Here is a 15,609-nt window from a genome sequence, read left to right on the forward strand (position 1 = left end):
GGAACTGAGTGAATGCACAGTGCCAGACTGGCAGGGTTAGAAAGGGATAAATAGGGGTTCCTTGATGTGTGAAATAGTTATATGTATATCACAGCTCAGATGGAGAAAAACATCTCTCACCATTTGGCAAGAATGATGGCAGTCGTTCAGTGGGATGTGGCCTAAGCAGAACTTTAAACAGCTATCTCGCAGTTTATTTGTAAAAAGCACTTACCAGAACGTGGTCGGCACTTGCCACTGCTAGCTTATGTGAAGGCGGTTAGCTTAGCAGAGTTTAAAAAGGGATTAGACAGTTTCCTAAAGAACATGTCCATAAACCACTACTAAATGGACTTGGGAAAAATCAACAATTCCAGGAATAACATGTATAGATAGAATGTTTGAATGTTTGGGAAGCTCACCAGGTGCCCTTGGCCTGGATTGGCCGCTGTCGTGGACAGGATGCTGGGCTCGATGGACCCTTGGTCTTTTCCCAGTGTGGCATTACTTATGTACTTATGAATCACTTACAACAAAGCAACCAAGGATCTTCAGGGGTTGGGATAAACGCTTGGCTCAGTCACATGAATGTTTTGAGCAACTTTGGTCCTTGAACGTCTGTTTTGGAAAATTGTGTTTGTCCTTTTTCTAAAAAAAAAAAAAAAAAAAGCTGAGATCCCTTCTTCTGACCACTGACACAGGCGTTTTACGCTGAAACACAGTCCGTGTTGGGTCTATGAATTAAGGACCAAGTGTTTAATCCCAACCTTGAAGGCCCTTGGTGCTTTGTTGACTGTGCTTCTGTGGTATGTCCTTTGTGTTGCTCTATGTGCTTTTGACTATCAGTCCCTTGGTTTTTAGCATTTATATATTGAGGGACCCCCCCAAAAAAATCCTTAATCTGTGCCTCTCTCTAACCCTGATTTCTCTTGCTTTCTCTCAGATTTTGCAGGAAATGATGAAGGAGATTGACTACGATGGGAACGGGACAGTGTCATATGAAGAATGGCTAAAAGGAGGATTAACTACTGTACCCCTTCTCGTCCTTCTGGGCCTAGAGACAGTATGAACAGGGGTCTCTGGTGGGAGGCATGAAGGGAGGACCTTGCAAATATAATCCCCAGCTTTCCAAAGGAAGAACCTAGTCTAAGCCCCAGTAATCAAAGCTGGTTTTAGCAAAATTGTCCTGTATGAGATCCAAAGATAGTGTTCTCCAGTCTCACCAAGAAAAGTTGTTTCTTGCTGCACTCAATCCCACACCTCCCTGAGTTGGCACAATCACCACTTTCCACTCCCCTATATTATACCCTCTCACCTGCAGTTGGAGAGCAGTGCTGTGTCTCTCTCTTCCTTTACCAGCTTCACTGTGAAGTTTGAACTGTGCAAGGCTGAAGGGTCCCATGAAATTATGCAGGACTCTGCAAACATCTGACTTTAGCTTGACACTAGCAGAAGAGGCAACAGTCTCGAGTAAGAAGAGCTGTGTCCCTCTAGCCAGCAGGATGAGATTTGCCAGGGTGTGAGGAGCAGTGTTTGCTAGAAAAGGCTACTGATGGGGCCACTTTGTACTTACAGCACAGCAAGGAAAGGCCACACTCACAAAAGCTGACCCTGCCAGTAACCTGAAATCTGCCTGCCTCTGCCCCAGTCCATTTTAACCTGATTTCCGTCTCTCCCCTATCCTCAGAATATGAAAGATGATGGACAGCATATGTGGCGTCTAAAACACTTCAACCGTCCAGTTTACTGCAACGTGTGTGAAACGCTGCTTTTTGGTGTAAGGAAGCAGGGCCTGTGCTGCACGTGTGAGTGACTAAGAACCTGCCCCCTGACTAAACAGCAACCCGTGCTCTCCATCCCAGCTGTGCCCGTGCCCCTCCACACCATCCCTTCCAGCTCAGCTCTCTTCCTCTCCTCTCTGCACTGTCCCTTACACCTCTCTCCCTCTCCTCTGCACCAGGGGCGTAGCCAGACAACAGATTTTGGGTGGGCCTAAGAAAGAAGAGGATGGGTACCAAGTTTTCTCCCCCCCCCCCCCCCCACCACCCAAACAAAATCTCAAGCTGGCGGGAAAACACTTCTTTCCACTTTGGCAGTCTGCAGCAGGCATGCACTGAAAACTGAGCATGTGCAGGTGCCGGTATTGTGGAGACTAGCGTTTTCATTACCATCAGGGGGAAGTCTTCAGCTGGCAGAGCTTGGGATCCCTACCAGCTACCGCTAAACATGTGCTACTGTTGGGTGGGCCTGAACCCTAAGTGGGTGGGCCCTGGCCCACCTGTAGCTATGCCACTGCTCTGCATTGTATTCTCTAATTCAGCTATCTTCCCCTGCTCATGTCCTCTCCCTTTCACCCCCTCTATCTGGGCCTCTGGGTTGTCCCTTCCCACTTTTAAACCTCCTTTCCTCTGTTTTCTACTTCCCCAGGAAACCTTTCTCTACTGTCTTATAAAACTAGGTTTTTTCTAAGAAAAAGAAAATAGCTTGTTTGAAGGAGAGCTTTATTCTGTCTCTCTTCATATCTCTTTGTTCCTCTTCTCCTTTCTGTCTTTGTATCTCAGACTCCTCTGTTTGTTTTTTATCCCTGCAGTTTGTAAATACACTGTTCATGAGCGCTGTGCACGGAAAGCACCATCCTGCTGCATCAGCACCTATGCCAAGTCTCGCAAAGAGGCCACCGTAAGTGCCACTTCCTTCCTCCTAAAGAGGACAGTGCGGAGAATCTGTGGCTCTGATCAGGCGAGGAAAGAGGCCAGGATCAGGAAAAGCAGAGAGCAGGCTGGAGTTGTTACTGCAGGAAGAGGGGAGGCTGGGAATGTGATCAGAGAGTGAGAGGTGCCTGACAAGCTTTGACCAGGGGAACAGGGAGGATGCTGAATGTTTGATTGGACAGGAGAGGGAGGTCCTCACTGATAAAGTCAGAGGCTAGGGAGGAGGCTGCAACTCTGGAAATAGGAATGGGGAGGCCATCAGGGAGGGGAGATGGAAATGACTATGATTTTAATTTTTGTTTTACTTTTAACTTTTCACTGTAAAGTGTTTTGTACATTTTATTACCATATTAAAGGATCTCTTTCTTTTTTTCTGTTCTCCTGTTCCTTTTTTTTATTATTCCTGTTGTCTGACTTCTCCCTGCTTGTCCCCCACCTTTCTTTTCTCTCTGCCTCTCTCTTACTGTCTTTCTCTCAGGTACAGACTCATGTCTGGGTGAGAGGTGGATGTGAAGCCAGCAAGTGTGACAAGTGCCAGAAGAAAATAAAAAGTTTCCAGAGTCTGACTGGCCTGTGCTGCGTCTGGTGCCACATGAAGGTGACAGGCCACAAGACGTGCTCCGATCCTTTAATACAACCCAGTCACTCCCTGCTCCCCACCCCATTCTCTTCAGCCCCTCCTTTTCTACCCACACTTCTTTCCTTACTCCCTTCCCTCACTGGAAGGAGAATAAAAAGCAATGTAAGCGAAATCTTCTTATCAAATACTGCAGAACTTGGCCTAAAAATGAACTTTGGCACTTTGTAAAAGATTTAGCTTAAACAATTCTATCAAAATTGAAGATACAAACTGACTTCAGGCGCTTTATTTTTACTGATTTTGTCTGAAACTTGAAATCTTTGCTGTATAAGTACTTTCTTGACCACAACATTCAGGCGAGCGCTGAACTGGGTAAACTGACCGCCATTTTCTTTTCTGGTAGATCCATGATGACTGCACCGTACCCACAGAATGTGACTGTGGGGTGCTGAAGGACCACATCCTGCCCCCTGCTGCCATAAGCCCCATCATCCTGGTGAGTCATCTGCTTGGGGAGCGCAGCCTATTTGGGTGGTTTACCCCTATTTCTTAAGTAGCAGCCTTCCTTTTTTTTTTTGTTTGTTTCGGAAACACTTAAAAACTTTTTTAGCTCAGGAAAATAGATACATTTGGCTTGCTTAATTGCTGTTTTCTTTCAATATTTGGTAATTCCCAGTGTATACCTGATTAAACTTTTGTAAAGAGCTTTGGGCTGCTCTTTGTGGGGATACGCAGTTCATAAATGCTTGGATTAGATTAGAGCAGGGGTGGGCAACCTGTGGCCTCTACAAGACTGTGGGAAGTATACACAGAAAACATCACTAACCAGAGTTTTGGGGATTTTAAATACTGTATTTCCCAAATATTTTCAGAACAGCCACTCTAGCACATTGTTTCCATTGTTTTTGGTTAACTTTTACTTATTTATGACAGAAGGTCTGTGGAACTCTGTGCATTTTTGGTTCTGACATTTATGTGGCCCTCTGTATATAGAGGTTTTCCACCCCTGGATTAAAACAAAAGAGAAAATGGTCTTTATTAACTCTAAAACTCTCAGGTGTCAAACAGCGTTGCCTGACATGGTCATGTTTTGCCAGATGGCTGTGTCTGAGGCAAGAAAAACTAAAATGGTACAAAACAATTATTAATAAGACATAACCTAAAACAATTCAAATGCAATACCATAAACCTACATATACACACAATAAAGACTGAATGAAATAGAAGTATAAATAAACCAAAAACACACATCATGGCACCTTCACCATAAAATGAAACATATCAAAAGCTCCCAAAATAAGTGTAAAAAAATGGCGATGGCTAGACAAACACTAGAGCAATTTTAAAGTTAAGCACAACCATTCAGGGTAAAAACATCTTCTTAATGTTCTCATCCTAATGAACCATTAAATGTTCCCAAAAGACATGATAAAACTCCAAGAGAGGAGATAGCTTACCCGGCTGGTGTAAAGTCTCAGGTTCCACCAAAACTGATAAAAGGAACCAATTAACATTTGGTTAAAAATGCATCCACCCTCATAATCTCATTAAAACACAAAGCTTTATGAAAATAAATAAAACCTAAAAAAAGATTAAAGCAGAGAGTCATTACTCACCTGGTCCTCAGCCTGGGTTAATTTGGAAAAAGTGAGATAGACTTGCTATGCCAGTCTAACTTATATATGTTTTGACTATATCACAAATACAATTTCAAATAAGAGAATCAGAAAGAAACAATATATAAAAGCAGTTTTATAGGTTGCAAAACCTTACAATTTCTCTTAGAACCATCACTGAAATGTATAAAACTACGAAACCAGCATGAATCTGTTTAAAAGCAGTGCTGCACTCGAGTAGAAGTCCATTGGATTGACTGCTGATACTACTCATCCATCAGGTAATAAAAATTAATCAATCAAAAAATAGAAACATTGAAAAATATTCTTGAGATGTTTAACAAGCTAATCCAGATAAAATCACCAAAAAAGCTATTAAAACATCTCAAAACACTTAAAACAGTGGTGAAACTCTATAAAATCAATTTTGTGCATTCCAATGAAAAATCCTGAAAGTGCTACAGAACCTTAAAATATATGAAAACCCTATACTGTGGGCAATAAAACCTCCTAGAACTTTAAAAAAAAAAATAGTGAAAGCCTATGAAGGGTGGTGTCTACATGCCCATAAAAAGCAAGTTAGGTAAAAAGTTAAGAACGATCCAAGATCAATAAAACCGTTCTTCTGGTGGTACAACCTGATGAGTAAGCACAAATAAAAAGCTAAAAAAATACAATAAAAAGCAAAAACTTTGAGAAGGGATCTGGAGAGCAAAATGTGCTTAAAGAAGTAAAACCACAGAGCATTAAAACAGATAAATGTAAACGTAGACATGCTAAAAACTTGACATCCTGTCGACAGTGCTGCCATCTCCAGGATCAAAGATGGAGGTTGTACCACCAGAAGAACTGTTTTATTGATCTTGGATCGTTCTTAACTTTTTACCTAACTTGCTTTTTATGGGCATGTAGACACCACCCTTCATAGGCTTTCACTATTTTTTTTTTTAAGTTCTAGGAAGTTTTATTGCCCACAGTATACGGTTTTCATATATTTTAAGGTTCTGTAGCACTTTCAGGATTTTTCATTGGAATGCACAAAATTGATTTTATAGAGTTTCACCACTGTTTTAAGTGTTTTGAGATGTTTTAATAGCTTTTTGGTGGTTTTATGAAGCAATTTTGTCTGGATTAGCTCATTAAACATTTCAAGAATATTTTTCAATGTTTCTATTTTGTTTGATTCATTTTTATTACCCAATGGATGAGTAGTATCAGAAGTCAAAACAACGGATTTTTACTCGAGTGCAGCCACTGGCGTAGCCATGGGTGGGTCTGGGTGGGCACAGGCCCACGAAGAAGCAGCACAGCACTGATCTGGCTGGCAGCAATCCCTAAGCCCCTCTAACTGTATACTCCTGACATCTCTCCATCCAGGAGATTGTGGGATCACTTAATTCTAGTCCCCTGACCCTCCCCCCAGTACCTTTAAATCCCTTAGGTCTTTACCAACCCATTCCCCATGCTTGTGCTGGCTCTGAGCCTTCCCTCTGATGCAATTTCCTGTTCAGGAAGTTACATCAGAGGGAAGGCTTGATGGCGCAAGCAAGGGAAATCAGTTGCTGCTCACTGCCGGCAAAGACCTAAAGGAATAAAGGTGGTGGGAGGGAGGGGGCAGAGTTGTCACGCTCACTCACTTTGGGCTCAGGCCCACCCAAAATTGGGTGTCTGGCTATGCCCCTGAGTGCAGCACTGCTTTTAAACAGACTCGTGCAGGTTTTGTGGTTTTATACATTTTTGTGATGGTTCTAAGAGAAGTTGTAAGGGTTTGCAACCTATAAAACTACTTTTATTTTTTTCTTTCTGGTTCTCTCATTTGAAATTGTATGTATGATATGGACAAAACGTATATAAGTTAGGCTGGCATAGCAAGTCTATCTGACTCTTTTCCAAACGAACCCAGGCTGAGGACCTGGTGAGTAACTGCTCTGTGCTTTCATCTATTTTTGAGGTTTTATTTTCACAAAGCTTTGTGTTTTAATAAGATTATGAGGGTGGATGCATTTTTAATCAAATGTTAATTGGTTCTTTTTATCAGTTTTTATCAGTTTTGGTGGAACCTGAGACTTTACACTAGCTGGGTAAGCTATCTCCTCCCATGGAATTTTATCATGTCTTTTGGGAGAATTTAATGGTTCATTAAGATGAGGAAGTTAAGAAGTTGTTTTTATCTTGAATGGTAGTGTATAACTTTTAAATTGCTCTAGTGTTTATCTAGTCATTTCCATTTTTTTACATCTATCTTGGGAGCTTTTGATGAAGGTTTTATGCAAGTGTGTTTTCAGTTTATTTATACTTCTAACGTGAACTTTGATTTTATATACATTCAGTCTTTATTATGTGGGTTTATGGTATTGCATTGGAATTGTTTTAGTGATTGTTTTATGTTATGTCTTATTAATAATTGTTTTGTATTATTTTAGTTTTTCTTGCCCCTGATGCAGTCATCTGGCGAAATATGGCCATGTTGGGCCAACACTGTTTGACACCTGGGGGTTTTAAAGAGTTATTAAAGACTATTTTCTTATAAGATCTGCTTCTCTTTTGTTTCCATCCTTGATATCGTGGACCATTTGCCTTGTTGTTTTTGTGAGCCCACCCCTGGATTAGACTGTACCAGCCTTGGCTGGGATTGACACCCATGGCCTGGAGCTAGGCGCATCAGAGAAAGTGCTGTGCCATTGCTATTGGAAAATACAGTTACTCATAGTACATGCTTCCACAGTGTTCTCTCTATCAGTCTGTAATCTTCAAATATGCTCTACACCATCACAACCCAATGAAATCTCACATCTCATGAGACTTTCAGTAGCAATACCATGTGACCTGATGAACTTTCTCAGCCCTCCAGTACTTCTTTGGTCTCCATCTGGTGGAGAGGTTCTGCAGCCTCTCACTCTGTAAAAGAGAATCTGAAGTCTTTAAACTAGCAGACCTCTGTCCTTGCTGGTTTTGGCAAGGTCTAAGCCAGCAGTGCCTCTAGTAGAACTGTTTGGGATCTAGTGTCCGTGGAGCAACAGGGCAGCCACAGTCCAGCTCCTGCTCCAGGTGCCGTATTAGCCATATGGAAGCAAGCTTCTTTTTATTTTATTTATTCTGTTTTAATTGTGCTTTATATACCACCTATATACAGGTGTGCCACTAGGCCAGAGTTTCCCAAACTTTGGGTCAGGATTCCAAATTAGTCACAAAATCAGCTTTTGGGGTTGTGACCTGGGTTGGCACTAGAGAGCTGCACGGGAATGGGGTTCGCGGGATTCCCGCAGGGACGGAGGCAGTTCCTGCGGGGTTCCCGCGGGAATGGAAGCAGGTTAGCGGGATTCCCGTGGAAGTATAAGCTGCACCTGCACCAGCCTCTCATCTACTGAATACAAAGTTCTTTGAGTGCTGTCTCCTCCTCTTCCTCTTCTTCCTTGCTTTAACAGCACAAATGTGGAAAGTCATCCATTAAGGAGGTGGTAGAGTCACAAATGATGACGGAATTCAAAAAGGCATGGGATGAACACAGAGGATCTCTAATTAGAAAATGGAAGTTATATAAACCCTAACCTTAAATGGCTGCATGTGTGTGGATGTGTCAAGTGATGCTTAGATGGTGACTCTGGCTGTGATGAACTAGGGCTGATACCTGGCAGACTTGTATGGTCTGTGTCTCATACATGGCAATCTGGTTTAGGATGGGCTGGAAAGGGCTTAGACAGCAACTTCAGTGGCTGGAACATGAGGACAGTCCCGGACAGACTTTTACGGTCTGTGTCCCACAAATGAGAAGACGAATAGACTGGAGTGGGCTTCAACGGCAATTCCAGTAGTTGTAACATAAGGATAGGGCCAGATAGACTTCTGTTGTCTTTGTTCCAGAAACACAAGACCATAATCAAGTATATAATATCACACTCGTTGATTTAATGATGAATTGATAACGAGTGTAACTATCGGGCAGAGTGGATGGACGGTTCAGGTCTATTTGCTGTCACTTACTATGTTACTATTAATCCTCTTTGCTCCCAGGCTGGTACACAGACCTCAGCTCTGACACAGGCATGAGAATCAGATGTCACCTGACCTACTGGCGCGTGCATGTGGCGACCTCTCAGCACACAATGCCAGTGAATCAGAGACAAATCTTACATGTGCGCACCAGAGTGTTCCAACTTTCGGTCCTTCCTTGCCTACAGTGCTGTGGCTCAAATCCAGAGACAGACTGAGGGAGCTGACTGGAATTTTCTTTTATGTACCATTAAATTTTTACGGGGATGGGTTAAATTCTTGCGGGGATGGGTGGGGACAGGTTGGGATGGGTTAAATTTTTGCGGGGATGGGTGGGAATGGGTAAGATTCCAGTGGGGATGGGTGGGGACGGGTAAGATTCCAGCAGGGACGGGCGGGGATGGGTAAGATTTCTGTCCCCGTGCAACTCTCTGGTTGGCACTCCATAAGTGCATCGTTATTGTATACCGCCAGGGAGGTCACACAGTTTTGGCCTCAATCATGGCCTCACAGCCACAGATTGGATTTACAAAGTAAAAGTTCTAGAATTGGAAAATAAATACATTTATAATAGAAAAGAGAACAACAGTAAGAGGGGAAAGGAAAAAGAAAAAAAATGGTGGGAAAGTAGTTATCCAGTAATTGCGAGGAAGCAGTTAACCATTGGCTTGTTGAAAAGCCAGGTCTTTAAGGAGAGACTTAAATTTCATTAAAATGGTTTACTTTGGAGGCATTCTGGAAGGGAATTCCATAGGTGTGGGCCTGTGTAACTGAACATAGTTGATCGTGTGATATCAAGCCAGATGACAGAAGGTGGAGGGACAGACAATAGGGAGCCTTAGGAGGATCTGAGCACATGAGATGGGATTAGGTGGGATGATAAGTGTGCTAAGGTAGTCAGGTGCAGTTGGATGGCAGCTTTTGTAGATCATTAACAATATTTTAAATCTGAGTGTGAAGGGGTCTGGCAAACAATGTTCTGCAGAGAATAGAGGGGTTCTATGATCAAATTTTTCTGGCGGTATGGAGCAACTTAACTGTAGTGGACTGGATCAATTGTATATTCTTTAGGGATTTGAGAGGGAGTTGCAGTAATCAATATGGAAAAGAGTATGAATCAAATTGGAGGGAAGAAAAGGTTTGGCTGAGTGAATGTGTCGCATGTAAAAAAAAATAATGTACTAACAAGAGTATTCATCTGTGAGAGGAGAGGTGAGAGTCAAGTATAAAACCTAAGATCCGTACTGAACCATGATAAGGAATAGTGGAGCCATACAGGAGTAGGGGTGAGGGACAGAGTGTACATGGGTTAGGGAAGTGAATTGCTTCACATTTGGCATAGTTCAAGAAATAACTATGAGAATGAAGTCAGGATGAAATTGCACTCAAGCAAGATGTAAGATCATCAATGGAAAATTGAATTCAAAACAAAACCTGAATAGCAATGGTGTAGAAGTATAGGCTACCACCAAGGGACTGTATACCTAGAAGGAAAGGCACAAGAAAAATATTTCAAAAGAGTAGACACAAGAATTGAGCCCTGATGGACCCCAAAGGCTGAAAGGTACATGGAGGAAGGACCGAAAGAGAAGATGCTCTGACTTGAAATGTTCTGTTGGTTAGATAAGACTGAAACCAAGAAAGTACCGTGCTAGAAATACCTAAAGTGTGTAGATGAAGAAGTAAGAGTTCATGATCAACAATGTCAAATGCAGAAGAAAGGTCGAATGAGACTACAATAATTGAATGAGTTTGTTCTAGAGTGCAGCGAATTTCATTATACAGTAGTATAAGGAGTGTGTCTCTGTGCTATGGAACTGCTGGAAAACTAACTGTCATGGATGGCGTGAGATCAATAAATACAATGCATTCAAGTGGGAGGTTAGAAATGGGTCTATAGTTGGATGGAGTCTAAATTGAACGTTTTAAGGATAGGAGAGATTATTGCACATTTCCATGAAGATGGCACCTGACCTGTAGAGAGTCTGTTGAATGACTGGAAAGACAAGTGAAGAGAATTTATGTGAAAGAAATGTAGGCCAGTGATCAGTAAGATGAGATATGAGTTGAAGAGTGCTAAAGTATTTCTCTAGGATCAATGGTTTATCATAATAAGGGAAATAGGCCTATAATTCTCCCTTTAGCATGATTACAGTCAGGCTTCAGAATTACAACTTTTTGAGATTCCATAAAAGAACCTCTAGCTCCCCCTTGAGCCAACATTGCTTGTACTGCACCAGATAAGGTGCCAGCAACTTTTGAAAAATGTTATTAAACTGTGCTGCAAGTCCATTGGGGCCTGGCACTTTGCTCATAGGGAGAGGCTTAATGGCTTCATGAATCTAATCTATTCCCAGATCCCTGTCCAATAGCTTCGGATGTGGGAGCCTGCCAATAAATTCTGCATAGCCTGCTTCTGTGTAATTCATCCTCATAGTCTTTGTGATATGAAAGTGCCCCTCTTCCCATGAAGTTCTAGTAGATAGGTTAGAAGTGTGGGGTGTAGGGTGATGTGAGGCCTAAGATTAAAGGTTCATCTAGGGTGCCTACTATATATTCTCCAGCCCTGAGTGCTACAGAGCAATGGGGAAGGGGAAGGAATTTTTAATTTAGCTCACGTCATTTATTTCAGTAGTAGCTCAAGGTGAGTTACATTCAAGTACACTAGGTATTGTTCTGTCCCCAGAGGGCTTACAGTCTAATTTTGTAGCTAAACCAATGGAGGGAGAGTTAAGTGACTTGCCCAAGATCACAAGGAGCAGCAGTAGGATTTGAACCCTGGCTTATGTAGTTCCCAGCCTGCTGCTCTAACTATTAGGCTATTTTTATTAAGGAAGCACCGAACAGGACCGTACCAAGCTATAGTTCGCCACCACTAATGAAATTAGATGGTGGGCTGGGAGCAAGTTTTGCACCCTGAAATTTGCACCCGGTGTGACCACAGCCCTTACACAGTCCTTAGGACTGTGCTGCTAGCCAATACACCAAGGATGGATTATCCTAGAGTGAGCTTGAAGGTGAAAGAGTGAGATTTTTCAGATGGTGTGTCCAAGATCTAAATCTAGAACAATTTACATGTAGTATCACTTTACAAATGAAAACAAAAGCAGCAGTTTTCAGTCAAACTTGGGAGCCTAAGTTTTTTTTTTGTTTTGTTTTTTTCTGCTGAAAATTCACCTAAATTTAGGCCCTGCCATTCATTTGCCTAGATTCATGAGCCAAATAATATAAGTGCAGAGTGCTGAAAGTCAGTGCTAAACTCCTAGGGACCAGTATTCAAAAGATTTATGCTTCTAACTTTCAGAGGTATACAATAAGTTGGCCTCTTTGAAAACTTGCTTGAATAATTTTTTACTCAAAATTTCACTAAACTGTTAAATTTAGGAGCATAAAAAGTGGGTGGTAACAGGGCGGATTTAGAACAGGGAATAGAAGGTAGGAGCTTAGCACTGATTTTTAGCACCAGGCTCATGAATCTAAGCAAACAAATGTTGGCCTAAATTTATGTTAAAGAGAAAAGGGGAACAAAATCCTCTCATAAAAAAAGCAAAGAAAGGGAACGAAAGGAGCCAAACCCCAAAAGTCAGGATGTCACAAAATGGCTCAAATTATTAACAAAAAGGCTTCAAGGGACAATATTCATCTTCAGAAAAATGTACAATTTCCAAGGAAACATAAACAAATAGTGTACAAAGGTACTTCAGAGTATCTCAATAACCCAACAGTGCAGTGTTTTGGCAAAAGAATTGCCTTCCTCAGGGGGCTTAAAAGGAAAACATAAAGCAAAGAGAAGTATAGGGCCCTGTTTACTAAGCCGTGCTATAGGCGCGCACATTTTTTAGTGTGTGCTAACAATAGAGGCACCCATAGGAATATAATGGGTGTCTATCATTAGTGTGCGCTAAAAAGTTTGCGTGCTTATAGCGTGGCTTTGTAAACTGGGCCCATAGTGTATAAATATTAGCACTGAATATACAATAATAAATAATAATATGAGTGAAGTGAAGATGAGTGAAAAAAGTAAGACAATGAAGACAAGTGCAGATAGGAACATGGGATAAATAAGGTACTAAAAAAAAAAAAAAAATATTTCAAATAATATGACCAGTAAACATGCTTAATGAAATCTAAAAAAGTGCAATTAAGTATTTATGTCCCACAGAGACAAAGAATGCCCGACGTGTCCCTAATCGGAAGCACTCATTATATGTACTCTATAACAAGAAGCTCCGGATATATCCCTAGAGAAAAAAATAATAATCCTATATAATAATTTGTCCATCTGCATCCTTGGATGGCTGGCTGTCTAGGTTTGTAACCGGATGCAAATGAGCTTAGGTCAGCTTGCCTCCAGCGTTCCCTTCCCTCTCAGTTTCCTGTCCTTGCGGAAAGACGAAATGACTTCAGAGGAGGGCAGGACACTGAGAGGGAAGGCTGGAGGCGACGCGAGCCAAGCCTGCCACCGCTGCAACCTCGGGTATGGAGGGGAGGGGAGAATTGCTGGACATGGATGGGAGGGCAGGGGAGAATCGCTGGACAGGGAAGGGAGGAGAGAATCGCTGGATATGGAGGGGAGGGCAAGGGAGAGAGACGAGAACACGCTTAGACGATACCCTTGCTAGCGCCCGTTTCATTTTTTCATGAAACGGGCTTTTTTCCTTGTAAATAATAAATTGATAATAGAACACTAAGAGGTCATGTTGCCAACAAATAAAGATGTCAAGATAACCAAAAGAAAGACCTATTTAAACTTTTAAGCTCCTAAATGAGGATGAATTTTCAGCTCAAAAAGTTATGCTCCTAAGGTTGGCTGAAAATAGGAAACAAATTAGGAGACTAATTTAGGAGCATAAATGTAGGAGCTCAGCATTTTCTGAATATTGGGGCCCCTAATTTTTTTCCCCCATCTTTAATCCACCCCTGTCACCAGGGCATAATTGTAGGCCCTAGTAAATTTTTAAAGACTTCAATATAGGAGCCTGTCTCTCAAAGTCAGGAGCATAAACCCTTTGGATATCCCTCTTGGATTCTGTTAGGCTCAACTCTCCTGAAAGCAGGGATCAGGATGAGCGCACCATTACTGAGGCTGTGAGGGAGGGAAGGGGATTAAAGAGTAAGAGAGCCTTCAGATGAGTGAGACTTGGCACCTTTGTATCAGACTAGCCATGGCTCGGCCCTTTCCTGGCTGGCATATATAACACACTACCCTCCACAAGTCTGCTCCCATTTCCAGCAGTTAGGATACAGTAGAGTGGCAGGCATGCTCCAAAGCAAGCCTGGGCATTTCCAGATCCTGCACTCCAGCTTGTCTTAGTGCCTTCTTAATAAGTAGCATTTAGTCATGCACAAAGCTTGAAGGAAGGTGGGCAGAGAGAGACAGGTACTAGGAAACACCCACTCAGGAGAGGAAGAGAGAGATTCTGCTAGGAGACCTCCAATCTGAGAGAGAGAGCAAGGGCTGTGAAAGAGCAAGAGAAGCAGGCAATGAAGCAGCAAGAGTTGTGAAAGAGACAGGAAGAACCAAAGCCTGTGAGAGAGGGTCCCTAACCTCTTATATCCCACCTCTCTCTCCTTTCCCCTTCCAGATCAGCATCTCCACCTCTCTCTTTTCTCTTCCCTCTCCCCCCCCCCCCCCCCCCCCCAATTCTGGTTCAGCATCTTTTTTTTTTTTTTTTTATAATTCTTACTTATTGCAATTCAAAACTTGAACAATAGTCAGACAGCTCATAGTACAATATATAACACATCAATTTAGTCACCTTAGTTTCTAATATTTATCCCCACGAACCTCCTCCCCCACGAACCTCCTCCCCTCCCACCACCTATGGTTCAGCATCTTTAATTCTTTCTCCTCTCCCTCCACCCCACCTCAAATCTCCCTTTTCAGCTCCTTCCTATTTGTTCTGATGTCAGCATTAAAAAGAACAGCAATGTGACAGGGAGCCTCTGCTCAAGTGTGCTGTGAGTCTCCATCCCGGTGACTCGCACTTCCTGTTGCCATGGGGGCAGGACCAGGCAGAGATTTGCAGCACATATGAGGAGAGGCTCCACAGTGCATTGGTGTTGTTTTTCATGCTGACACCAGAGCAAATGAGAAGGAGCCTCAAAGGGAGGTTTGAGGGGAAGGACGAATCCCGGCTTTGTGGCTTCAAGAGGGGGAGATTCTAGACCACATTGGGGGAGGTGTGTGAGGGACAATACTATGCCCATGCCAAACTACAGTGTGGCACCTCTGCCCCTTTACTAGACCAAATGGTTGCCAAAAAGGAAGGTGTCAGGGACACAGTAAATGATGGCAGATAAAGACTCTTATGGTGCTCAACAAGGTGGCCAGAGCCATGACTGCCACTCTTTGTGGGGCCCCAGCCATCCATGCTTAAACTCTGGTTCAGAAGTATCAACTATGCCAACTATATATATAGGCAGCCAAACTTGATGGTGTCTTGGTTATGTTTCAACGATTTTTATTGATGGCTCATCATAACAAGGAAATTATACAATCATCCAACAATGCACCTAACATATAGTCCAATAACATCACACTGATCATTTCCGTACATTACAGAATGTCATCAAGTTTTAACTGATATGTCCCCTTCCCATACTCCCTCCCACTTCCCAACTATAGATCAGCAACGCGATTTTAAACTGTACTCGACCTCCCATCCATACTTCCCATACCCTCCCAATTGAAGAAAGAAGAAAAGAGAAAAAAAAGGGGGGGGGGAAATAA

At 42.4% G+C, this 15,609-nt stretch overlaps 1 protein-coding gene across 1 annotated transcript in view; it reads left to right on the forward strand.

The window, feature by feature from the left end:
• The window catches only part of DGKA (diacylglycerol kinase alpha), a 90,201-nt gene that overhangs the window by 45,304 nt on the left and 29,288 nt on the right, over window positions 1–15,609 (forward strand). The window contains exons 8-12 of the mRNA XM_030196737.1: window positions 923–1,042; window positions 1,667–1,784; window positions 2,570–2,658; window positions 3,169–3,288; window positions 3,674–3,766. Of these exons, the coding sequence (XP_030052597.1) occupies window positions 923–1,042; window positions 1,667–1,784; window positions 2,570–2,658; window positions 3,169–3,288; window positions 3,674–3,766 (540 nt within the window). The remainder of the gene's footprint in view (window positions 1–922; window positions 1,043–1,666; window positions 1,785–2,569; window positions 2,659–3,168; window positions 3,289–3,673; window positions 3,767–15,609) is intronic.

The sequence above is a fragment of the Microcaecilia unicolor genome, chromosome 3, assembly GCF_901765095.1.
Source record: "Microcaecilia unicolor chromosome 3, aMicUni1.1, whole genome shotgun sequence".
In the NCBI taxonomy this organism is placed as follows: Eukaryota; Metazoa; Chordata; class Amphibia; order Gymnophiona; family Siphonopidae; genus Microcaecilia; species Microcaecilia unicolor.